The following is a 26,349-nucleotide window of genomic DNA, read 5'->3' as shown; positions in this document are numbered from 1 at the left end:
CTTTCAGAGCGTACAGCTGCTGCAGCATAATAACGCACATCTGACTGTTTTGTTTTGAAAATCTATTTTATTTCGAAAGGATCCATCAGACTGTTTTTAGAATGGTCCATTAGTGAGTTTTATTTTTAAAACTCCAGCGCACAATTCTGTTTTTGAATAATCAATTGGGGTCTTTTATTTTGAAAGTATAGTTGCATTTGGACAGTATTACGCCAGGAGTAAAGATCTTGATCCTCTGATTATTGTTTTAAAGTATATTTACATTTATTTATGGTCAGTTTATAAAAAGAAGTCTATGAGGGTTACGGGGTTCCGTGGGTCAGCACAGCAGCGGTCCGTTTCCTCCACAGAAGTTAGTATTTGATTCTAGCCTCAGTAAATGTAAAGGGCTATGCAACTGTTTTCAGAACCTGAACCACATATGATCAGCCTGAATTCAGAATTTTAAATATTTAAACTGGTCAAAATTAGACTGGATCTTTCTACACTGATGAAATATTCTGGAAAACATAGTTTCAGATCTGTGGTACCTTTATTCTACGTTTGAAACATTTTTTCTTGCGCCGGTATTTTGACCAAACTATCTATAATCCGTGTAGAATAATCCAGGTTTGACCAGTCCAAGTATTTTACATGTGATCCTCCAGATGATCTGGTCCAGATTATTTAAACAAACTGAAATTGAGCTACAAATCGGAAGCCAACTTCATCTCTGGTGCTAACAGCGGCTAGCTGCGGCTAACGGCAGCGAGGCTCCTGTCCGGAAGAGGAGGGCGACTCAGTGCAGCTGCAACAACCCGGCGGTGACTGCGTGCTGCTCGGGGAAGGTAGAGAGCAGACAACCGGCAAACACAGCAGCTGCTCCGTCCTGTCTGATGGCCAAGCGTTAGTCTGACAGCATGGAGGAAACCGGAGTTACCGGGGACCTAAACGTGAACCTGCGGTGGCCGAGTACCGGAGACCTGCAGCTGGACAAGGCGGTGCAGCAGTGGGTGGACTGGGACAGGGTGAGTGTCTGTTAACGCGGGTCATGGTGACTCTGACTCCAGGCTCGGTTTTTGTAGCCTCCTGGCAGCAGAACATAACCGTTATCCCGGACTTTCTTGAAAGACGCAAACATTACACCTCACCTAAACGAGCACAAAAACACAAAGGGGATCAAAATAATCTGGCTTTATAATATCTGATACCTCCTGGAAAAATCGGTGCCCATATTTTTGAACAAAGAAACACCTTCTGCCATGAAATCAAAACTTTATCGGGGGTTTGTTTGACGCGTTTAGATCAGATGTTGATGAAAAGATGGGATCATTGTTTAAAGGTAACACCTGAGCTGAATCACCGTATGCCGAATTTATCCTTACATCAGGTTAATACAGAAAATCAGCAGACAGACTTCCTGTTTCTGATTATTTTAGTCTGTGGTGTAAAAGAATAAAACCTCCGGGGTGGAACATGGGAGTTCTGAGTCAGGATTCAGCAGGGTTGGTGGGCTGCAGATTGAACAATGTGGGTTATCAGGTGATTTTATAGCAGCATGACTCAGCTGTTCCAGTCATGAAAGGATCGGTTGGTGGGTTTATTCCCAAACTCTCCTGCAATCAGCAGGAAGAACCTGCATGAAAAGCCTGGACCCAGCCCCATCAGAGGATGTTGGTTCCGAGGGGAAGGTGGGTTTAATGTGATAAGTTGTGGCTAGATGGGAGCAGGTTCACCAGACGGTCATGTTCTCATTGCATCAGTGGATAGGAAGTCTGCAGGGAGTCCACTCAATGATGAGGATGATGACAGTGAATCAGCCTCTTTCAGAGTCAGGCATCCATCGGTTTATGACCCAATGTTCTGTAGGTCCATCAACACAGGACACATTACAACTTGTCTGTGTTTTAAATGAAAGAGAAGCAGAAAGTTTGCTGCTGCCTCATGTTGTTGCATTTAACCCAGATTATGTAATGAGACCATATTCCCTGATGTCCAGCCCGGATCTCCTCCTGCACTCAGAGCTGTGTGGGTTTAAAGGTTACAGTGACCTCCTCTGTAAATGTCAGCAGCTGGGAAAAGATTCCCTCATGTTAGGATTTCTATCTTTATCCTTGGAGCTAAAACATGTCAATGAAAACGATTCAGACATCTGATGTGAAGGGAAGCTGTCTGAAACCAGAACTAGATTAGAATCACTTCTTTTTGTTCTGAACCTGCTGGTACATCTGAAGTGGTGTACCTCCACACATCTCATTCCAGTAACAGAACCTGGTTGTGACGTTTTCTGGGTTCCTGTGGAGGATCTCAGGGCAGAACACAGACTAGGAGCCAGTTCACCCAACCAGATCGGAACATTATTCTGAACTGAACGTCGTTAGTCTGTGTTCAATTCAATTCAGTTTATTTATATAGCACCAATTCACAACACATGTTGTCTCAAGGTTCTTCACAACAGTCAGGTTCATACATTCTAATTAATCGTAACCATTGAACAGTTCAGTCAGATTCAGTTATTTATTCAAATTTAATAAAAAGTTTTTCTATCTAAGGAAACCCAGCAGATTGCATCCAGTCAGTGACTTGCAGCATTCACTCCTCCTGGATGAGCATGTAGAGACAGTGGACAGTCACTGGTGTTGATTTTGCAGCAATCCCTCATACTGAGCATGCATGTAGCGACAGTGGAGAGGAAAAACTCCCTTTTAACAGGAAGAAACCTCCAGCAGAACCAGAACCAGGCTCAGTGTGAGCGGCCATCTGCCACGACCGACTGGGGGTTTGAGAGAACAGAGCAGAGACACAAAGAGAACAAAGAAGCACTGATCCAGGAGTACTTTCTATGGGAAGGAAAAGTAAATGTTAATGGATGTAGCTCCTTTAGTCGTTTCATCTAGAAAGAAAGAACAGATAAACTCTGATCCAGTTTTCAAGGTTAGAGTCTGAAAGAGAGCACGTAGAGTTAGTCACAGTAGAAGCTCAGTCAGTAGCCATGTCTAGGAGAGAGAAAGGGTTAAACACTAAAAGACAGGGCCATGTGGATCATCGGTAGAGGGTGAGCATTAAGTTGTCGCCAGGAGAAGCTTGGACGATGCCCCTCTCCAGAAAGGTGTCATAGGTAGACACAGAGCCAGGCCAGGTGTAGCTTCTAGGAAGAGAAAAGAGAGAGAACATAAAGTTAAAAGCTGAAATAACAGCAAATAATGCAGAATTGGAGAGTAGTGGGAGAATGTAGCGAATAGAGTGAAAGTGGTCATTATGTCCTCCAGCAGCCTAAGCCTATAGCAGCATAACTACACAGATAGCTCAGGATAACCTAAGCCACTCTAACTATAAGCTTTATCAAAAAGGAAAGTTTTAAGCCTAGCCTTAAAAGTAGACAGGGTGTCTGCCTCACAGACTAAAGCAGTTATTAGAAACAGCAGTTAGTGTTCACGTTAAACTTTCTCTGGATTTCTGTAGAACCCCTGGACTCGGGCTCAGTTGGACTCTCTGGTGGAAGCGTGTCATCTGGATGATCTGAGATCCAGACTCTGCAGCAGAATGAGCTTCGGTACAGCTGGACTCCGAGCACCAATGGGAGCTGGGTTCAACCGGATCAACGACCTTACCATCATCCAGTCAACACAGGTTACAGTCCAGTTATTACACCAGTGACACCAGTCAGGTTACAGTCCAGTTATTACACCAGTGACACAGGTCCAGTCAGGTTATAGACCAGTTATTACACCAGTGACACCAGTCAAGTTATAGACCAGTTATTACACCAGTGACACAGGTCCAGTCAGGTTACAGTCCAGTTATTACACCAGTGACACAGGTCCAGTCAGGTTATAGACCAGTTATTACACCAGTGACACAGGTCCTGTCAGGTTACAGTCCAGTTATTACACCAGTGACACCAGTCAGGTTATAGACCAGTTATTACACCTGTGACACCAGTCAGGTTACAGTCCAGTTATTACACCAGTGATACCAGTCAGGTTACAGTCCAGTTATTACACCAGTGACACCAGTCAGGTTACAGTCCAGTTATTACACCAGTGACACCAGTCAGGTTACAGTCCAGTTATTACACCAGTGACACCAGTCAGGTTACAGTCCAGTTATTTTACCAGTGACACCAGTCAGGTTACAGTCCAGTTATTACACCAGTGACACCAGTCAGGTTACAGACCAGTTATCACACCAGTGACACAGGTCCAGTCAGGTTATAGACCAGTTATTACACCAGTGACACCAGTCAGGTTACACTCCAGTTATTACACCAGTGACACCAGTCAGGTTACAGTCCAGTTATTACACCAGTGACACAGGTCCAGTCAAGTTATAGACCAGTTATTACACCAGTGACACCAGTCAGGTTACAGTCCAGTTATTACACCAGTGACACCAGTCAGGTTACAGTCCAGTTATTACACCAGAGACACCAGTCAGGTTATAGACCAGTTATTACACCAGTGACACAGGTCCAGTCAGGTTATAGACCAGTTATTACACCAGTGACACCAGTCAGGTTATAGACCAGTTATTACACCAGTGACACCAGTCAGGTTACAGTCCAGTTATTACACCAGTGACACCAGTCAGGTTACAGACCAGTTATTACACCAGTGACACCAGTCAGGTTATAGACCAGTTATTACACCAGTGACACCTGTCAGGTTATAGACCAGTTATTACACCAGTGACACCAGTCAGGTTACAGTCCAGTTATTACACCAGTGACACCAGTCAGGTTACAGTCCAGTTATTACACCAGTGACACAGGTCCAGTCAGGTTATAGACCAGTTATTACACCAGTGACACCAGTCAGGTTATAGACCAGTTATTACACCAGTGACACAGGTCCAGTCAGGTTACAGTCCAGTTATTACACCAGAGACACAGGTCCAGTCAGGTTATAGACCAGTTATTACACCAGAGACACAGGTCCAGTCAGGTTATAGACCAGTTATTACACCAGTGACACAGGTCCTGTCAGGTTACAGTCCAGTTATTACACCAGTGATACCAGTCAGGTTACAGTCCAGTTATTACACCAGTGACACCAGTCAGGTTACAGTCCAGTTATTACACCAGTGACACCAGTCAGGTTACAGTCCAGTTATTTTACCAGTGACACCAGTCAGGTTACAGTCCAGTTATTACACCAGTGACACCAGTCAGGTTACAGACCAGTTATTACACCAGTGACACAGGTCCAGTCAGGTTATAGACCAGTTATTACACCAGTGACACCAGTCAGGTTACAGTCCAGTTATTACACCAGTGACACCAGTCAGGTTACAGTCCAGTTATTACACCAGTGACACAGGTCCAGTCAGGTTATAGACCAGTTATTACACCAGTGACACCAGTCAGGTTATAGACCAGTTATTACACCAGTGACACAGGTCCAGTCAGGTTACAGTCCAGTTATTACACCAGAGACACAGGTCCAGTCAGGTTATAGACCAGTTATTACACCAGAGACACAGGTCCAGTCAGGTTATAGACCAGTTATTACACTAATGACACAGGTCCTGTCAGGTTACAGTCCAGTTATTACACCAGTGATACCAGTCAGGTTACAGTCCAGTTATTACACCAGTGACACCAGTCAGGTTACAGTCCAGTTATTACACCAGTGACACCAGTCAGGTTACAGTCCAGTTATTTTACCAGTGACACCAGTCAGGTTACAGTCCAGTTATTACACCAGTGACACCAGTCAGGTTACAGACCAGTTATTACACCAGTGACACAGGTCCAGTCAGGTTATAGACCAGTTATTACACCAGTGACACCAGTCAGGTTACAGTCCAGTTATTACACCAGTGACACAGGTCCAGTCAGGTTATAGACCAGTTATTACACCAGTGACACCAGTCAGGTTACAGTCCAGTTATTACACCAGTGACACCAGTCAGGTTACAGTCCAGTTATTACACCAGAGACACCAGTCAGGTTATAGACCAGTTATTACACCAGTGACACAGGTCCAGTCAGGTTACAGACCAGTTATTACACCAGTGACACCAGTCAGGTTACAGTCCAGTTATTACACCAGTGACACAGGTCCAGTCAGGTTATAGACCAGTTATTACACCAGTGACACCAGTCAGGTTACAGTCCAGTTATTACACCAGTGACACCAGTCAGGTTACAGTCCAGTTATTACACCAGTGACACAGGTCCAGTCAGGTTATAGACCAGTTATTACACCAGTGACACCAGTCAGGTTATAGACCAGTTATTACACCAGTGACACCAGTCAGGTTACAGTCCAGTTATTACACCAGTGACACCAGTCAGGTTACAGACCAGTTATTACACCAGTGACACCAGTCAGGTTATAGACCAGTTATTACACCAGTGACACCAGTCAGGTTATAGACCAGTTATTACACCAGTGACACCAGTCAGGTTATAGACCAGTTATTACACCAGTGACACCTGTCAGGTTATAGACCAGTTATTACACCAGTGACACCAGTCAGGTTACAGTCCAGTTATTACACCAGTGACACAGGTCCAGTCAGGTTATAGACCAGTTATTACACCAGTGACACCAGTCAGGTTATAGACCAGTTATTACACCAGTGACACAGGTCCAGTCAGGTTACAGTCCAGTTATTACACCAGAGACACAGGTCCAGTCAGGTTATAGACCAGTTATTACACCAGAGACACAGGTCCAGTCAGGTTATAGACCAGTTATTACACCAGTGACACAGGTCCTGTCAGGTTACAGTCCAGTTATTACACCAGTGATACCAGTCAGGTTACAGTCCAGTTATTACACCAGTGACACCAGTCAGGTTACAGTCCAGTTATTACACCAGTGACACCAGTCAGGTTACAGTCCAGTTATTTTACCAGTGACACCAGTCAGGTTACAGTCCAGTTATTACACCAGTGACACCAGTCAGGTTACAGACCAGTTATTACACCAGTGACACAGGTCCAGTCAGGTTATAGACCAGTTATTACACCAGTGACACCAGTCAGGTTACAGTCCAGTTATTACACCAGTGACACCAGTCAGGTTACAGTCCAGTTATTACACCAGTGACACAGGTCCAGTCAGGTTATAGACCAGTTATTACACCAGTGACACCAGTCAGGTTATAGACCAGTTATTACACCAGTGACACAGGTCCAGTCAGGTTACAGTCCAGTTATTACACCAGAGACACAGGTCCAGTCAGGTTATAGACCAGTTATTACACCAGAGACACAGGTCCAGTCAGGTTATAGACCAGTTATTACACTAATGACACAGGTCCTGTCAGGTTACAGTCCAGTTATTACACCAGTGATACCAGTCAGGTTACAGTCCAGTTATTACACCAGTGACACCAGTCAGGTTACAGTCCAGTTATTACACCAGTGACACCAGTCAGGTTACAGTCCAGTTATTACACCAGTGACACCAGTCAGGTTACAGTCCAGTTATTACACCAGTGACACCAGTCAGGTTACAGACCAGTTATTACACCAGTGACACAGGTCCAGTCAGGTTATAGACCAGTTATTACACCAGTGACACCAGTCAGGTTACACTCAAGTTATTACACCAGTGACACCAGTCAGGTTACAGACCAGTTATTACACCAGTGACACCAGTCAGGTTACAGTCCAGTTATTACACCAGTGACACAGGTCCAGTCAGGTTACAGTCCAGTTATTTTACCAGTGACACCAGTCAGGTTACAGTCCAGTTATTACACCAGTGACACCAGTCAGGTTACAGACCAGTTATTACACCAGTGACACAGGTCCAGTCAGGTTATAGACCAGTTATTACACCAGTGACACCAGTCAGGTTACACTCAAGTTATTACACCAGTGACACCAGTCAGGTTACAGTCCAGTTATTACACCAGTGACACAGGTCCAGTCAGGTTATAGACCAGTTATTACACCAGTGACACCAGTCAGGTTACAGTCCAGTTATTACACCAGTGACACCAGTCAGGTTACAGTCCAGTTATTACACCAGAGACACCAGTCAGGTTATAGACCAGTTATTACACCAGTGACACAGGTCCAGTCAGGTTACAGACCAGTTATTACACCAGTGACACCAGTCAGGTTACAGTCCAGTTATTACACCAGTGACACAGGTCCAGTCAGGTTATAGACCAGTTATTACACCAGTGACACCAGTCAGGTTACAGTCCAGTTATTACACCAGTGACACCAGTCAGGTTACAGTCCAGTTATTACACCAGTGACACAGGTCCAGTCAGGTTATAGACCAGTTATTACACCAGTGACACCAGTCAGGTTATAGACCAGTTATTACACCAGTGACACCAGTCAGGTTACAGTCCAGTTATTACACCAGTGACACCAGTCAGGTTACAGACCAGTTATTACACCAGTGACACCAGTCAGGTTATAGACCAGTTATTACACCAGTGACACCAGTCAGGTTATAGACCAGTTATTACACCAGTGACACCAGTCAGGTTATAGACCAGTTATTACACCAGTGACACCAGTCAGGTTACAGTCCAGTTATTACACCAGTGACACAGGTCCAGTCAGGTTATAGACCAGTTATTACACCAGTGACACCAGTCAGGTTATAGACCAGTTATTACACCAGTGACACCAGTCAGGTTACAGTCCAGTTATTACACCAGTGACACCAGTCAGGTTACAGACCAGTTATTACACCAGTGACACCAGTCAGGTTATAGACCAGTTATTACACCAGTGACACCAGTCAGGTTATAGACCAGTTATTACACCAGTGACACCAGTCAGGTTACAGTCCAGTTATTACACCAGTGACACCAGTCAGGTTACAGTCCAGTTATTACACCAGTGACACAGGTCCAGTCAGGTTATAGACCAGTTATTACACCAGTGACACCAGTCAGGTTACAGTCCAGTTATTACACGAGTGACACCAGTCAGGTTACAGTCCAGTTATTACACCAGAGACACCAGTCAGGTTACAGTCCAGTTATTACACCAGTGACACCAGTCAGGTTACAGTCCAGTTATTACACCAGTGACACCAGTCAGGTTACAGTCCAGTTATTACACCAGTGACACAGGTCCAGTCAGGTTATAGACCAGTTATTACACCAGAGACACAGGTTCAGTCAGGTTATAGACCAGTTATTACACCAGTGACACAGGTCCAGTCAGGTTATAGACCAGGTATTACACCAGTGACACCAGTCAGGTTACAGTCCAGTTATTACACCAGTGACACCAGTCAGGTTACAGTCCAGTTATTACACCAGTAACACCAGTCAGGTTACAGTCCAGTTATTACACCAGTGACACAGGTCCAGTCAGGTTATAGACCAGTTATTACACCAGTGACACCAGTCAGGTTACAGTCCAGTTATTACACGAGTGACACCAGTCAGGTTACAGTCCAGTTATTACACCAGAGACACCAGTCAGGTTACAGTCCAGTTATTACACCAGTGACACCAGTCAGGTTACAGTCCAGTTATTACACCAGTGACACAAGTCAGGTTACAGTCCAGTTATTACACCAGTGACACCAGTCAGGTTACAGTCAAGTTATTACACCAGTGACACCAGTCAGTTTACAGTCCAGTTATTACACCAGTGACACCAGTCAGGTTACAGTCCAGTTATTACACCAGTGACACCAGTCAGGTTACAGTCCAGTTATTACACCAGTAACACCAGTCAGGTTACAGTCCAGTTATTACACCAGTGACACAGGTCCAGTCAGGTTATAGACCAGTTATTACACCAGTGACACCAGTCAGGTTACAGTCCAGTTATTACACGAGTGACACCAGTCAGGTTACAATCCAGTTATTACACCAGAGACACCAGTCAGGTTACAGTCCAGTTATTACACCAGTGACACCAGTCAGGTTACAGTCCAGTTATTACACCAGTGACACCAGTCAGGTTACAGTCCAGTTATTACACCAGTGACACAGGTCCAGTCAGGTTATAGACCAGTTATTACACCAGAGACACAGGTTCAGTCAGGTTATAGACCAGTTATTACACCAGTGACACAGGTCCAGTCAGGTTATAGACCAGGTATTACACCAGTGACACCAGTCAGGTTACAGTCCAGTTATTACACCAGTGACACAGGTCCAGTCAGGTTATATACCAGTTATTACACCAGTGACACCAGTCAGGTTACAGTCCAGTTATTACACCAGTGACACCAGTCAGGTTACAGTCCAGTTATTACACCAGTGACACCAGTCAGGTTACAGTCCAGTTATTACACCAGTTACACCAGTCAGGTTACAGTCCAGTTATTACACCAGTGACACAGGTCCAGTCAGGTTATAGACCAGTTATTACACCAGTGACACCAGTCAGGTTATAGACCAGTTATTACACCAGTGACACCAGTCAGGTTACAGTCCAGTTATTACACCAGTGACACAGGTCCAGTCAGGTTATAGACCAGTTATTTCACCAGTGACACCAGTGAGGTTATAGACCAGTTATTACACCAGTAACACCAGTCAGGTTATAGACCAGTTATTACACCAGTGACACCAGTCAGGTTATAGACCAGTTATTACACCAGTGACACCAGTCAGGTTACAGTCCAGTTATTACACCAGTGACACCAGTCAGGTTACGGTCCAGTTATTACACCAGTGACACCAGTCAGGTTATAGACCAGTTATTACACCAGTGACACCAGTCAGGTTATAGACCAGTTATTACACCAGTGACACAGGTCCAGTCAGGTTACACACCAGTTATTACACCAGTGACACCAGTCGGGTTATAGACAAGTTATCACACCAGTGACACCAGTCAGGTTATAGACCAGTTATTACACCAGTGACACCAGTCAGGTTATAGACCAGTTATTACACCAGTGACACCAGTCAGGTTACAGTCCAGTTATTACACCAGTGACACCAGTCAGGTTATAGACCAGTTATTACACCAGTGACACCAGTCAGGTTATAGACCAGTTATTACACCAGTGACACCAGTCAGGTTATAGACCAGTTATTACACCAGTGACACCAGTCAGGTTATAGACCAGTTATTACACCAGTGACACCAGTCAGGTTACAGACCAGTTATTACACCAGTGACACAGGTCCAGTCAGGTTATAGACCAGTTATTACACCAGAGACACAGGTCCAGTCAGGTTATAGACCAGTTATTACACCAGTGACACAGGTCCAGTCAGGTTATAGACCAGTTATTACACCAGAGACACAGGTCCAGTCAGGTTATAGACCAGGTATTACACCAGTGACAACAGTCAGGTTACAGTCCAGTTATTACACCAGTGACACCAGTCAGGTTACAGTCCAGTTATTACACCAGTGACACCAGTCAGGTTATAGACCAGTTATTACACCAGAGACACAGGTCCAGTCAGGTTATAAACCAGTTATTACACCAGAGACACAGGTCCAGTCAGGTTATAGACCAGTTATTACACCAGTGACACCAGTCAGGTTACAGTCCAGTTATTACACCAGTGACACCAGTCAGGTTATAGACCAGTTATTACACCAGTGACACCAGTCAGGTTACAGACCAGTTATTACACCAGTGACACCAGTCAGGTTACAGTCCAGTTATTACACCAGTGACACAGGTCCAGTCAGGTTATAGACCAGTTATTACACCAGTGACAACAGTCAGGTTACAGTCCAGTTATTACACCGGTGACACAGGTCCAGTCAGGTTATAGACCAGTTATTACACCAGTAACACCAGTCAGGTTACAGTCCAGTTATTACACCAGTGACACCAGTCAGGTTACAGTCCAGTTATTACACCAGTGACACCAGTCAGGTTACAGTCCAGTTATTACACCAGTGACACAGGTCCAGTCAGGTTATAGACCAGTTATTACACCAGAGACACAGGTCCAGTCAGGTTATAGACCAGTTATTACACCAGTGACACCAGTCAGGTTATAGACCAGTTATTACACCAGTGACACCAGTCAGGTTACAGACCAGTTATTACACCAGTGACACCAGTCAGGTTACAGTCCAGTTATTACACCAGTGACACCAGTCAGGTTACAGACCAGTTATTACACCAGTGACACCAGTCAGGTTACAGACCAGTTATTACACCAGTGACACCAGTCAGGTTACAGACCAGTTATTACACCAGTGACACCAGTCAGGTTACAGTCCAGTTATTACACCAGTGACACCAGTCAGGTTACAGTCCAGTTATTACACCAGTGACACCAGTCAGGTTACAGTCCAGTTATTACACCAGTGACACAGGTCCAGTCAGGTTATAGACCAGTTATTTCACCAGTGACACCAGTCAGGTTACAGTCCAGTTATTACACCAGTGACACAGGTCCAGTCAGGTTATAGACCAGTTATTTCACCAGTGACACCAATCAGGTTATAGACAAGTTATTACACCAGTGACACCAGTCAGGTTATAGACCAGTTATTACACCAGTGACACCAGTCAGGTTATAGACCAGTTATTACACCAGTGACACCAGTCAGGTTATAGACCAGTTATTACACCAGTGACACCAGTCAGGTTATAGACCAGTTATTACACCAGTGACACCAGTCAGGTTACAGTCCAGTTATTACACCAGTGACACCAGTCAGGTTATAGACCAGTTATTACACCAGTGACACTGGTCCAATTGGGTTACAGACCAGTGGAAATGGTCCTTTCTCTTCAGTAATGTCCATCTGACCCGTTGTTCTTCTCCTTTAAGGGTTTATATGCGTACCTGTGCAGGTGTTTCGCAGACCTCAGCAGCAGGGGCGTCGTGGTTGGTTATGACACCAGAGGTCAGGAGGAGAGCGGCTGCAGCAGTCAGAGGTGAACACCAGGAACATCTAGATCTTTTTTTTTTATTTCCGAACCTTATGAACAAAGATGAAATCCACATTTTAACGGGATATAATTCCCAGTCTGGCGGTGTGTATCAGGATATTTGTCCACCTGAAACCACCGCTGGCTGTCAGAGAGATCATATCAACATGAGGAGGTAAAACTAACGCAGAGCAGATGAAGAAGGAGTTCTGATGGGGTGTTTGACCCACAGAAAAAAGCGTGTATCCTGACAGGAAGTCTGTCTCTGGGCAGGTGTCTTGTTTTCCAGCAGGAATCTTGTGTCCTGATCCCAGCCTAATGAGGTCTCTGTGTGTCCGTCTTTCCCAGGCTGGCCAAGTTGACGGCTGCTGTGATGCTCAGCAGAGACGTTCCAGTCCATCTTTTCTCCACGTTCGTCCCGACTCCTTACGTGGTGAGGAAGCTTGATGGCATCTCCACCTGCAGACATGTTTGTGGTGTCAGCTCTGTCACATCAGCTGCAATGTTATCCCTGTTAAGGGAACATTCCACTTTTTTAAAGTGTCTGAGACTGATGCTCCATAAACAGTCTCCTACCTGTAGTGCAGAGCAGTCAGAACGTGCTCAGTTTTAAGAATCAGTAGCGACTTCCTGCTGTCATTAAAAGTGTTGGTTTGTTTAAATTAGCTTTTTAATCTTACTTTACTGTTTTTAAATGATGCTGAATGAGATCAGTTGCTGAGGAATTAGATCCTCCTTGTCGATTCTCCAGAAGGACCCCTGCAGTTAAAACAGAGAATGTTCTGTAAGCTGTTTAAACCATCTGACCCCAGTTCAGGTGTTCTTTATTAAACAGCTGTTTCATTTTCACGTTTTGTTTTCCAGCCTTACGCTGTGAAGAAGCTCGGAGCAGCATCTGGAGTGATGATCACTGCGTCACACAATCCGAAAGAGGACAACGGTTACAAGGTCAGGCTGTGGGATCACAGAAACCAAACACAACTTCTTGTGGTGCTCGTCCAGTCTGTACGGTTATTACAAAGACTTTGTCAGAAAGTCCAAAAAATGTCTGATTTAATCTGTCTGATCTTGTGTCAGGACTTCAGCTGCAGATGTTAATCTCAGTCTCTAGAAATCTGAACCATCTCAGGTTCTAGCCTATCTTTCTGTCTCCTCCCCTGCAGGTGTACTGGTGTAATGGAGCCCAAATCGCCTCTCCTCATGATAAGGAGGTGTTGCGCTGTATAGAGGAGCAGCTGGAGCCCTGGAACGCCTCCTGCTGGGATGAGAAGCTGGTGGATCACAGTTCGCTCAGGACCGATCCCCTGACCCAGATCAACAGCTGCTACATGGATGACCTCACTTCTCTCTGCTTCCACAGGTAGCTTCCTGTTCCCTCCCTGTGACTCAGGCTGAAGCAGGAATCCCTGTGGATCTTCCTCTGATGGTCTCCAGATCTGTACAGTTTTCCCGGACTTGTTTCTGTTTCATTCTGAACAGAATCAGAATTTTGGACCTGTTCTTTGTCTTCCAGGGATCTGAACAGCGGCTGCACGTTAAAGTTCATCCACTCGTCCTTCCACGGAGTCGGACATGACTTTGTCCAGCAGGCCTTCCGGGTGTTTGGCTTTGCCCCTCCTATTCCAGTACCTGAACAAAAAGACCCCGACCCAAACTTCTCTACTGTTCGCTGCCCAAACCCTGAAGAGGGCGAGTCTGTCCTGGTAAATGGGATCTGTGTGAACTTAGAACATCTTGGGTTTTTTCTTTTGCTGTAAGATGTTCTAAATGTATTGTCCTCCTCTGTTCTGCAGGAGCTGTCTCTCCTCTTGGCTGATCGGGAAAACGCTCAGATCGTTCTAGCCACAGATCCTGACGCCGACCGCCTGGCCGTGGCCGAGCAGTCCAATGGGTACGTGATACTCACTGCAGTTAGATACCCATCCAGCAGGGGGAGTGTCGGTGGATTTACCCAGGTTCTCCTAGTGGACAGGTGTGGTTCTGAGGCCCAGCTGAGCTTGTCTGCATGTGTTCCAGGTGTGGCTGGAAGGTGTTCTCAGGAAATGAGCTGGCTGCCCTGTTAGGATGGTGGATGTTCTTCAACTGGAAGGAGAACCATCCAGATCCAGTGGACACCGAGAGCATCTACATGTTGGCCACCACTGTGTCGTCCAAAATCCTGCAGGCGTTCGCCCGCACGGAGGGCTTCCTGTTCGAGGTCAGACAAAAGAACAGGGTGTTATTACTGCTCCTCATTTAGCTCAGTTTATTTCTTCTATGGTTTTAATTCTTGCTTAATGGATAAATTCATTATTTATACCTTTATAGAAACACTTTTAACAGAAAAGCCCAAACAGAGATTGGGTCTGTAAATTAGCTGGTAGCTGGATGGCCTGAGTACGAGGCAACAGTTTCTTAGTAACACTGACCATGTGATGTTCCTGAATGAATGAATGACCAGCTGAAGGTCAATGGTTCTTCTAAAAGATGTCTGTAAAACTACTGCAAAAACAAAGCTTTGACATGACACACAGCATCCTGCTTAAATTTCTTCACCTGCTGACTGATGAGGGTTCTCCGTCTCTGTGCTCCAACAGGAAACTCTTCCTGGCTTCAAATGGATCGGAAACAGAATCCATGAGCTCTCCAAAACCGGAAACAGGGTCATATTTGCCTTTGAGGAGTCCATAGGTTAGAACTTTGATGGTCTGCTGCCCTTTTAAGTCTTTCTCAGTGTTTAGTGACACCCAGTGTCCCTGTGGGTCACTTTGTGGGTCAGGAAAAGGGCCAAAAGAGGAGAACAGAGCAGAACCCGAGCACTGATGATCAGTGGTGGAGACAGCTCATTAACAACCAGTAACTAAACACAGCTAACATTTAACTGCTGACTCAGCTGGTTTTCTGTGCAGCAGCAGATTGTTTTTGGTTCACTACTGCCACCAGTTGATGCGTGGCTGTTACTGCATTCTGTTGGATTACAAGACTGTAATGTAACAGAAATATTTAGTTTCAGCGCCACCTTAAAGTCCAACTAAAGGGATTTGTAGTTGTACTGATCCGTCAGTAGGTGTCGCCATAAATACTGTCAAACATTCAAACCTTCGTAAGGACTGTTAAAGTGGGGTTCTGTTGAGAAGTTATTTGCTGTAGAAATCTTCCCTGCAGAAGAGAACTCTGACTGTCTTCCCTTTAATAAAAGAGAGTTTAGTTTAGGCTGGGTCCAAGACTAAATCCAGTCCAGTCTAAAATATGTCATGTTAACGCAGCATGATTGTGTTTGGATTAGATGCTTTCAGAACTCTATAGTTATGTACAATAAGACCCTGATTGGTCGAACGGTGCTGCCAGTAACCTTTTATTCAAGAAATATGCTGCGAAACTGAACACTTATATTAAATATTAAAGGTGACCTATTATACTTTGTGTTACACATTTGGAATAGGTCTATGGGCTATACATGTTAATGCGAGTAACATTTTCTGCAGAAAATCATTCTCAGATAATGAGATTTCACCTCCTCAGCAAGGTTATTATCGTTAACGAAAACGAAATAACGAAAACTAGAAGTGAAAAAACATTTTGTTAACTGAAATAAAAATAAAAACGAGACTTTGCAAGAAAAATTAAATTAACTGAATTTATAGAGATAATGTGCTTAGTTGTCGTTTGTGTCTCATGCAGTATAAAGTCCAGTCTCGGGTTGTTGTTGTTTTTTTTCTTGCTGTGCCGCATCACGCCAGCAGAGGGCAGGTACATCAGTCAAGTCATCTGAGCGGTCCGTCCACACCTGGCGTCATGTCAGCAAAACTTGGGAAAAAGCTCCAGAGTCCAAAATGGGATTTGTTTAAATATCCCTGAGTTTTAGATAAAACCAAGTGTCTTGTAGTGTAGGGTGACCAGACGTCCCCGATTCAGACGACCTTTCTCATGGCTAAAGTTGTCCCTGGAAATGTCCCAGATTTTAGCGTTTTGTGAATGAGAAATGTTGTGTGTAGATTTACTACGGTAACCGGGGGTAGAAAGCACGAGTGAGAATGTTGCGTGCAACAACTCCTGCCATGGTAGCTGGTCGCGCTGCTGTTAATGTTACAGACAGAGTAGAAGAAGAAGAGCTGAGTGAACCACTTTGGACTGGGCTGATCCTGGCCGTGATGAAGGTTTGTTTGGCGGTATGAAACGTTACTAGTGTTGTCAACATTCAAAAAAATGGTAAAACAAACAAACAAACAAATGGCTTGGATGTGTTTTGTTTTACTAAAGGTGAGGACACAAATGCTAATAAACCAACTTTTTATGAACGAACAGAACAGCTAATAGGAAGACAAGAGCACAATTCCCTGATTTGGGAATATGGAGCTACAGTGTCAACAAGGATTAGTCCAAAGTAAGATGTTTTAGAATTGTTGGGTGACCTTTAGTTTGTATTTCCTGAGTTACTTATTAGTTGTTTTGCTAATTTATTATAGTGATTTGTGAACTCAGGCTGAAGGGTGTTTTCCAATCAGTTGGACATACAGGTCCTTCTCAAAATATTAGCATATTGTGATAAAGTTCATTATTTTCCATAATGTCATGATGAAAATTTAACATTCATATATTTTAGATTCATTGCACACTAACTGAAATATTTCAGGTCTTTTATTGTCTTAATACAGATGATTGTGGCATACAGCTCATGAAAACCCAAAATTCCTATCTCACAAAATTAGCATATTTCATCCGACCAATAAAAGAAAAGTGTTTTTAATACAAAAAACGTCAACCTTCAAATAATCATGTACAGTTATGCACTCAATACTTGGTCGGGAATCCTTTTGCAGAAATGACTGCTTCAATGCGGCGTGGCATGGAGGCAATCAGCCTGTGGCACTGCTGAGGTCTTATGGAGGCCCAGGATGCTTCGATAGCGGTCTTTAGCTCATCCAGAGTGTTGGGTCTTGAGTCTCTCAACGTTCTCTTCACAATATCCCACAGATTCTCTATGGGGTTCAGGTCAGGAGAGTTGGCAGGCCAATTGAGCACAGTGATACCATGGTCAGTAAACCATTTACCAGTGGTTTTGGCACTGTGAGCAGGTGCCAGGTCGTGCTGAAAAATGAAATCTTCATCTCCATAAAGCTTTTCAGCAGATGGAAGCATGAAGTGCTCCAAAATCTCCTGATAGCTAGCTGCATTGACCCTGCCCTTGATAAAACACAGTGGACCAACACCAGCAGCTGACACGGCACCCCAGACCATCACTGACTGTGGGTACTTGACACTGGACTTCTGGCATTTTGGCATTTCCTTCTCCCCAGTCTTCCTCCAGACTCTGGCACCTTGATTTCCAAATGACATGCAGAATTTGCTTTCATCCGAAAAAAGTACTTTGGACCACTGAGCAACAGTCCAGTGCTGCTTCTCTGTAGCCCAGGTCAGGCGCTTCTGCCGCTGTTTCTGGTTCAAAAGTGGCTTGACCTGGGGAATGCGGCACCTGTAGCCCATTTCCTGCACACGCCTGTGCACGGTGGCTCTGGATGTTTCTACTCCAGACTCAGTCCACACCTTCCGCAGGTCCCCCAAGGTCTGGAATCGGCCCTTCTCCACAATCTTCCTCAGGGTCCGGTCACCTCTTCTCGTTGTGCAGCGTTTTCTGCCACACTTTTTCCTTCCCACAGACTTCCCACTGAGGTGCCTTGATACAGCACTCTGGGAACAGCCTATTCGTTCAGAAATTTCTTTCTGTGTCTTACCCTCTTGCTTGAGGGTGTCAATAGTGGCCTTCTGGACAGCAGTCAGGTCGGCAGTCTTACCCATGATTGGGGTTTTGAGTGAATGAACCAGGTTGGGAGTTTTAAAGGCCTCAGGAATCTTTTGCAGGTGTTTAGAGTTAACTCGTTGATTCAGATGATTAGGTTCATAGCTCGTTTAGAGACCCTTTTAATGATATGCTAATTTTGTGAGATAGGAATTTTGGGTTTTCATGAGCTGTATGCCAAAATCATCCGTATTAAGACAATAAAAGACCTGAAATATTTCAGTTAGTGTGCAATGAATCTAAAATATATGAATGTTAAATTTTCATCATTACATTATGGAAAATAATGAACTTTATCACAATATGCTAATATTTTGAGAAGGACCTGTATGAAAGTTACTGAAAGGAGTCAGTAACAAGGAAAGTGAATGAAGCACAAACTGCATGAACTGAGAATGATGAGAAGGGAGAGAGAATCACTTGGTTAAATGTGCATTTGTTCTGTTGTATGAGCCTCTAGCTCCAAGTAAAAATCATTGTTTTTTTCTGTTTGACAATATGACAATTTTGGTATTTCATCAACTGAGGAAAATAGTTAAATAATTAAAGAAAAGTGAATATTTAAAAGATTATCCTAGTTTCTAAAAATATCCAACTACTAAAGGGTATCTGAAACAAAAATCGTATTTTATTTGTTAAATTGTAACTTTTCTGTATGTTAAACACTAATTTTTGGAGAGGATTGTGCTTATATTATGTCTCTTTTAGAATAGTGATTGTCTGATAGAAGAGGACAGAGGAGGAAAATAGAAAGACTGATAGAAAGACGAGTAAAGCTAAGAGCAGAAGAGTGTTAGAAAAAGGAGGAGAGTAAAGAAGACAGACATTACTACTGCTATTTATTTGTTTTATTACTCTGCTAACAACAGTGTGGATACACTTTCCTACTATTACACTTGATTTTTATAGTTTAATTATGAATAAATACTTTAGAATAAATGAAACTGTACCAATGTTTTCATTATATCTTGATAACATTTATTTATTTATTTTGATCTCTGAGCTGGAAATGTCCCCGGTTTTAATTTCAGAAAAAAGACTAAAACTAAAACTGAAACTCATAAAAACTAAACTGAAACTAAGCATTTTCAATAAATAACTAAACAAAAATAGCAAACAAATGCTAAAGACTAATTAAAACTAAAATAGAATTGAAAATGTGTAGTCAAAACTAAGAAAAAAAAAACGAATGAAAATTGCAAAACTATTAAAACCTTGCTCCCTCTTTTTCTGAGCTCCTTTCAGAATGAGCTGTTTTAGGGCTCTGTCACCTTTATGCAAATTAGCTGTGTCTAGCCACGCCCCCAACCAGCATTTCGTACGTGAAAACGAAACTTATACGTCAGTAACAAGTACTTGCATTTCAACAGCAGGGACTGAATTTTTCTTCAGTCTTTCTGTAAATCCTGACAGATCCCAAAGCAGTCGGTGGTGAAGTGATTCACGCAGACTAGATACGTTTTCACCAAAGTGGCTGGAACATTTCCCTCAAAAATAAAATGAAGCCTTGAATCTCTGTGCCTGGACACATGTGGGTCTTTGCAACCAACAGAACATCTGCCTCTGGGGGCAGCCATTGTCAAGAGCTGTGGTGGGACTGGATCCTCTACTGGAAATCAAGTGGGTGGAGCTCCGCTTCAGTTGCTAGTCAGGGCGGGACTCAGGTAACGTTGCTAGGTGCCAGTGTAACTGTGACGTCACAACTACACAGTTTTTGATACCGTGCGCTTTCTAGAAAAAATAAAACATTCATATATAGCCAGAAAACGGCTGAATCTTTCTCTTGTGTTTGGACTGTTTGTAGAAGCATTAGAGACCCAAATGGAAGAATAAAAATGATAAAAAGTGAATTTTCCATAATAGGTCCCTCTTCAGTATAACCTGCAGCTGTCTGTGTTGAAAATAACCACAAACCATCCAGCTGTCCGCTGTTCACCTTCACTAAATCTGGGCTTTTTATTATAATGGTTTTCTTTCACATGGTAACCAAGCATCTTTTCAAGTGATTTTGAACTGAGGCCATTTACCAACGAGTCATCTCCGATAGATGTGAGAAAAAAATTAACTTTCAATTAGTTTAATTAAATAAAAAGAATTTTAAAGTTCCATTCTAGATTTAATTTGGACTTCCTCACACACTCCACAAATTCGGCCTTGTTCTGATTTTCATTAAACTAGAACATTTGCCAAGTAGGAAACTTTAGGCCTAACCGGCTTTATGGTGACACCTACTGACAAATCAGCAGAACTGCATCCTATAAATGACGTAAGTCTCTGCTGACAGCTCATTATTGTGAATTTTGTCCCTTTTCCTGCGCTGTACGGGTAAATGTTGTGATTTTATTGTTGAAAGGAAGCTGATTTAACTGTTAAGTGATCTCACTCATTTAAAGTCGTGGATCTGCAGGTTTCCTGTGCGGCAGCATGGTCCCTGAGAAAGATGGCGTCAGTGCCGCCGTGGTCGTGGCAGAAATGGCGGTGTACCTGCAGACCAAGAAACTAAGTCTGAACCAGCAGCTGCACAACATCTACAGGACGTAAGATGCTGCAGGACAAAGCAAGATGGGGGTGAAAGTGTAAAAACATGAGGAAAAAACATGAAATAATTGAATTTCTTTATCAGAATCTGGAAAAGATTTCAGGAAATCTTTTAATCAAGAAATATTCTGTTTCCTGTGATGATTCGAGATGGTAGAAAGCTTTACAATTCCTGTATCCTTAGCACACAGTGGACGTCTACATCAATTTCACCACAAGAAGGCAACATACAGCGACATCTTCCACCTCAGTGTTTCAATGTCGTGAGAAAAGTAGCTGAAAAAATTACAAATACTTAAAAAATTGAACTTCACTAAATTGGAAAATGTCTCATCAGGGACTTCAATCAAAAAACAATTAAAATTCTGTGTAAATTAATGTTTGTCGTGCAGGAAGCTTTCTACTTGAGGACACCTGCTGACTAGTTTCCTAGAGGTGACAGATGTACTGGGTGTTAAACTGGATTATTTCTCAGAGGTTTGAGGAACTCTTCAGGTGTTTAGTCTCTGCAGCAGGCTGTTTGGTTTCATCGCTGATTCGAGACGTCAGTGTTTGATGTGCACTTTATTGCAGTCGTTGATGTGATGTTTCATCAGCTCTGGTTCTGCAGACGGTGTTCAGTCCACAGTCTGAGTGTTCTTAGTCTCTTATTTTGACGGTCTAGTCTTTTGTTACTTCCTCTCTGCAGGTACGGCTATCATGTATCCAAGACCTCCTACATCACCTGTAACGACCCCCCCACCATCCAGAGGATCTTCAGTCGGATCAGGAACTTCGACAGAGACGCCTCGTATCCGAAGGAGTGCGGCGGCGTGCGGATCGTCCACGTCAGGGACGTTACCACGGGATACGACAGCAGCCGGCCCGACCTAAGATCAGTGAGGGCAGCTCTTCTTCTTCTGCAGTTATTTCAGGCCTGACTCCACAGGACTGCATCAGATCCCAGTTCCAGGAGTCAGATTCTTCATTTCAACAGTTTCATATTTTAAACATCAGGACAGATTGAACTCTGTTGATCAGCAGGTTGTAGAATCAGCTCAGTTCAAACATGGTCTGTTATAATGTCACATTAATTTAACAAGTACAGGACCAGATAGGGTTCTGTGTGAGTGTGCATCGTTTGGACCCCATATTCTTTGTCCCTCCTCCCTGGTCCCTTAATCCTACTTTCTAAAAACCATATGGCTGCTTTAGGTCTGCAAAGGTCCATCTGAATGAAGCACAGGAGTTCTGGAACAATGTTTGGTGAGAACACCTGATATCAATTATGAAGCACGGTAGTAAAGAGATAATGATGTGGGCTTGTTTTTGAGCCATAGGACAGGTCATTGGGTCGAGCTTTAACTCCTCTGTACAGCAAAGTCTTTTAGAGTCAAACATGAGCCCATTTGTCCAACAGCTTGATGTTGGTCCAAACTGGGTCATCCACAGGACAATGGATCCAAACACAGTAGCATATCCAGAACAGACTGTCTGAAAATAAATTAACCAAGATGTTGAAATGGCTCAGTTAAAGTCCAGACCTCATTATGATTAAAATTCTGTGGTTGGACCTTCAGAAACCGCTGCAGAAACCTTAATTCACTGAAGCTCTCCAGTCCTCCAGGGCCGGTGTCCTTCAGTCCCATAATTAGGTCAGCAGCCTTCTGGATACAGTCATTTGATTCAGAACCCAGGGACCCATTGGACCAGAAGCAATTGGGACCAAAGAGTTTGATGATCCTGAACTGACGCAACATTTGATAGATAAATGGACCAAAGTTCTTCCATTTTTATGTAAGAGACTGAAGCCCGTAGGTTACTGGTGCTGAATAAGTTTCTATTGGATCATGGGGTGTACTTAGGTTTTAACTCACAGCAGAATCTATGGGTTGTTCTTGTTCACTTGAAGTAAGACTGAAACAATTTCAGAACCTTGTAAAGACCAGATCCGTTTAGTGTGCTCTTATATGTTCAAACCTGGAAGTGAAAGCGGTTCTTCTGGTGGATGTTGTTGTCCCCGACAGGTACTTCCTGTGTCCAGGAGCAGCCAGATGATCACCTTCACTCTGCAGAACGGCGTCGTGGCAACGCTGCGGACAAGCGGTACCGAACCAAAGATCAAGTATTACAGCGAGTTCTGTGCTGCACCGGGAGAAAGGTCAGCTGATAAAGTATATGACATCACAGGTGTGGGTGGGGCCTCGGTGACATCACTGCTGTCTCTCTGTCCTGCAGCGACGTGTCCCAGCTGGAGGAGGAGCTCCGGAAGGTGACGGACGCTCTGGTGGACGAGTTCCTCGAACCGGACAAGAACCACCTGATCCGCCGCTTCGTCTAGCTCCGCTTCCTAGTTCCTATGGTGACATCACTTCCTGCAGGGTTACAGCTGCTCTACTGAACTCATCCATTCAAAGAGGACCTGTAGAGTCTGATCTGAAGCGTTCCCCCATGAGTGCTTTCTGTCTTCTCATTGGCCAACAGGTGATCACCTGTCAGACTGCAGGAACAGCCGATCATTGGGTTCAGATACGGAGATTTATTTAAGCGTAAAAAAACGTTTCTTTATTTAAATTATCTGTTTTTATTTTATTTATTTTTGACATTTTTAAAAAACAAACAATGGAAAAAATCAGCAGTACGATCAGTTTATCAGTGAAAGATTACACCAAATTATTATTGGGGTTTCATTTGAGAGATGTTTGGTTTCTCCCCGTCGTCGAAGTTTTCTGTAAGTTTCTCTTACTTTTAGACGTCACCTCAGACTTCTGATCTTCAGGCTGAGCTGCAAACCAAAAACTGAGGAAAGAAACTTCCAACTGCAGAATGTTTTAGTGATGAGGAGAAAAATAAATTTATTTTGCAGTGAAGCTCGACCTTCATGGCAAAAAAAGCTTATTGGTTATCCAAAACGGGCAGTTTGTGCTTAAAAATCGAATTTGAGTTAAAAACTTTCCGGGGACTTGTCAGAAATCATCTCAGTTTTCAGGAATCGGTGTAAATGTTTCTTTTCTCAGATTCACTGAAACTATAAGAACTAAAAAACAAAAGTCCAAACAAATTTAACTGAACACATCTGATCTCATTGGTTGACTCTCACACCAGTCCATTGTGGGATTTGTAGTCCTGATCACTCTAGAGCTGTAAAGAATAGAATAAATGTTTCCTGCGTTTCGCTGCTGAAGTAAGAGTGTAACTTTATGTAGATGTTGACAGGTTATGTATTTTTCTACTGGCAGACATGCAGATATATTCATGAGAGCAGGGGCTTCATGCTGTTGAAGACTTTTATTTTGGTAAAGATTCAGTTTCTTGTCACAGCTTTACTCCATTTGTTTCAATGAAAGCTGAAGTTCTTGTGTTTCTCTGAGCTACAATAAAATATAAAGGTTCAGCTTTTGGTCTTTTCTTGTTTTTATTAAAGCAGGATGTCCCCCATCTGTCCCTCGTCGTGGTTCGGGCCTGATATCTGATTTGTTGTCCCTCCGGTGAGACCTGAACATGGGAGTGGGGCAAAGAGCTGCGGTCCTGAACTGATTTGGACCACATTCCCTGGGTCATTAGGCTGAAAACTAATGTTTTATAAGATTAGTTCCTGAAATTCAGTGCTTTACTTGGAACCATTGATCCAGTTCAGATGACATGACAAACCAATTCATCACTGACTGTAGTAACGTCACACTGGTCCTCAAGCAATGTGGAGCCTCTCTACTCTTCCTCCAGACTCTGGGATCTTGATTTGAAATGCCTTTCTTTTATCTGAAAATAGGACTTTGGACCACTGAGCAACAGTCCGGTTCTGTTTCTCTTCAGCCCGGGTAAGCAGCCCATGTGTAGGACCTATTTGTGCCTGGTGGATCTCGATGCTCAGACTCCAACCTCAGTCCACTCCCTGTGAAGCTCCTCTTGAATTGATTTTGCTTGACAATCTTCTGAAGGCTGCAGTTATCCCTGTTGCTGGTGCAACTTGTGCCACCACACTTTTCCTTCCACTCAACTTTCTATGAATGTGCTTGGATGCAGCACTCTCAGAACAACCAACTTCTTTAGCAGTCACCTTTTGCAGGTGTTCGGAGTTAATTAGCTGATGAGGATGTGACACGAGTTTTTATCTTTCACAATATGCTGTTTTTCTGAGACCCTGAATTTTTGGTTTTCATTATCTTTTAGTCATAATGGTTAACATTCCAAGAAATAAAGGCTTGACACACTTCACTCTATGTGATGAATCTAAATAATTAGAGCTTCACTTTCTGAAATGAGATAAAAAATATTGAACTTTTAACAACATTTCTTGTGATGTACCTGCATAATGTGACATTTATCCTGTAAATTTCAACAGAAACACATAATAAAAGCCTGGTAACAGAAGTGTCTGCTGCTGCAGCCTTAACCTGTCAAGCCTAAGGGTTTTCAAAGCAAATTCCACCTGAAATTACATATCTGAAATAAATCAATTATAGCTCCACAGTTATAAGGTCTACATGCAAACCTATGGTACCTGTGTAAAGGTAAGACATAAAAGAATAGTTTTCAAGTGGAAGCACAATCGCAACTGTTACTATGTCTGATTTATCTGTGATTAAACAGAAAAATCTAACCACACACAGCTTCGTCGGGCTTAATAAACATTTTGTTTAAGCGTCTCTGCATTTAATTTCATTATCTGGTCTTCAGTAGGAATCGGTATCCCATGTCTCACTTTGGTAAATTGCCTGAACTTGTATATCGCTTAATCGTGTCTGAGGTCTCCAATACGCTTTACACTACAATCAGCCATTCACACACTGACAGTGGAAAGCTACATTGTAGCCACAGCTGCTCTGGGTACAGATTAACAGAAGTGAAGCTGCCATACAATTGGTGCCACCGGACCCTCTGACCACCATCAGCAGTCAAGGAGGGTGAAGTGTCTTGCTCAAGGACACAACGACTGGGACAGACAGAGCGGGGCTTTGAACCCACTCTGCATCTCTTAGGTTCTTCAGATGGTGAAGACATCTGGAGGTTCTGAGCTAAAACAGACTGATATTTGGAAATAAATATTTCGCCCTCGATGAAAACTTCTGTTTGTTCTGAAGAAAAATGACCCTAGATCATAATGCTGCCGACAATATGTTTTACTGGGAACTATGGTGGCTTTTATGCTGAACAAATGTGTACTAAATGAAATGTTTCATTTGGAAATCTAAGGAAATTAACTAAAATTTATTTCTTTTTTAAGATTTTAATTTGAAATTCTTTTTCAGAGGAATCTGGGCCCAGTTAGTTTGTGTG

The 26,349-nt window shown here is 43.4% G+C and overlaps 1 protein-coding gene across 1 annotated transcript; it reads left to right on the top strand.

Annotated features, from left to right (window-relative positions):
• Positions 1-242: 242 nt before the first annotated feature.
• Positions 243-24,466, top strand: pgm2l1 (phosphoglucomutase 2-like 1). Its single transcript, XM_047391869.1, has 14 exons — positions 243-1,007; positions 3,442-3,609; positions 12,679-12,785; positions 13,128-13,212; positions 13,644-13,727; positions 13,943-14,139; positions 14,293-14,482; positions 14,573-14,670; positions 14,796-14,976; positions 15,356-15,449; positions 20,963-21,092; positions 21,782-21,971; positions 23,100-23,233; positions 23,311-24,466. The coding sequence occupies exons 1-14, from the start codon at positions 900-902 to the stop codon at positions 23,411-23,413; spliced, it is 1,869 nt and encodes a 622-aa protein (XP_047247825.1). The 5' UTR covers positions 243-899; the 3' UTR covers positions 23,414-24,466.
• Positions 24,467-26,349: the final 1,883 nt, after the last annotated feature.

Source organism: Girardinichthys multiradiatus, chromosome 18 (genome assembly GCF_021462225.1).
Source record: "Girardinichthys multiradiatus isolate DD_20200921_A chromosome 18, DD_fGirMul_XY1, whole genome shotgun sequence".
NCBI classification, from domain to species: Eukaryota; Metazoa; Chordata; class Actinopteri; order Cyprinodontiformes; family Goodeidae; genus Girardinichthys; species Girardinichthys multiradiatus.
Note: the sequence above shows the minus strand (reverse complement) of the source record. Positions and strands in the feature narration are given on the sequence as shown.

What these genes read in the sequence shown, in the direction of transcription:
- pgm2l1 (XM_047391869.1), top strand. Translation starts at nt 900, where the DNA reads ATGGAGGAAACCGGAGTTACCGGGGACCTAAACGTGAACCTGCGGTGG. An exon ending in AGCGGCTGCAGCAGTCAGAG is followed by an intron (nt 12,786 to 13,127) that starts GTGAACACCAGG and finishes CGTCTTTCCCAG; the next exon opens with GCTGGCCAAGTTGACGGCTG. An exon ending in AAGAGGACAACGGTTACAAG is followed by an intron (nt 13,728 to 13,942) that starts GTCAGGCTGTGG and finishes CCTCCCCTGCAG; the next exon opens with GTGTACTGGTGTAATGGAGC.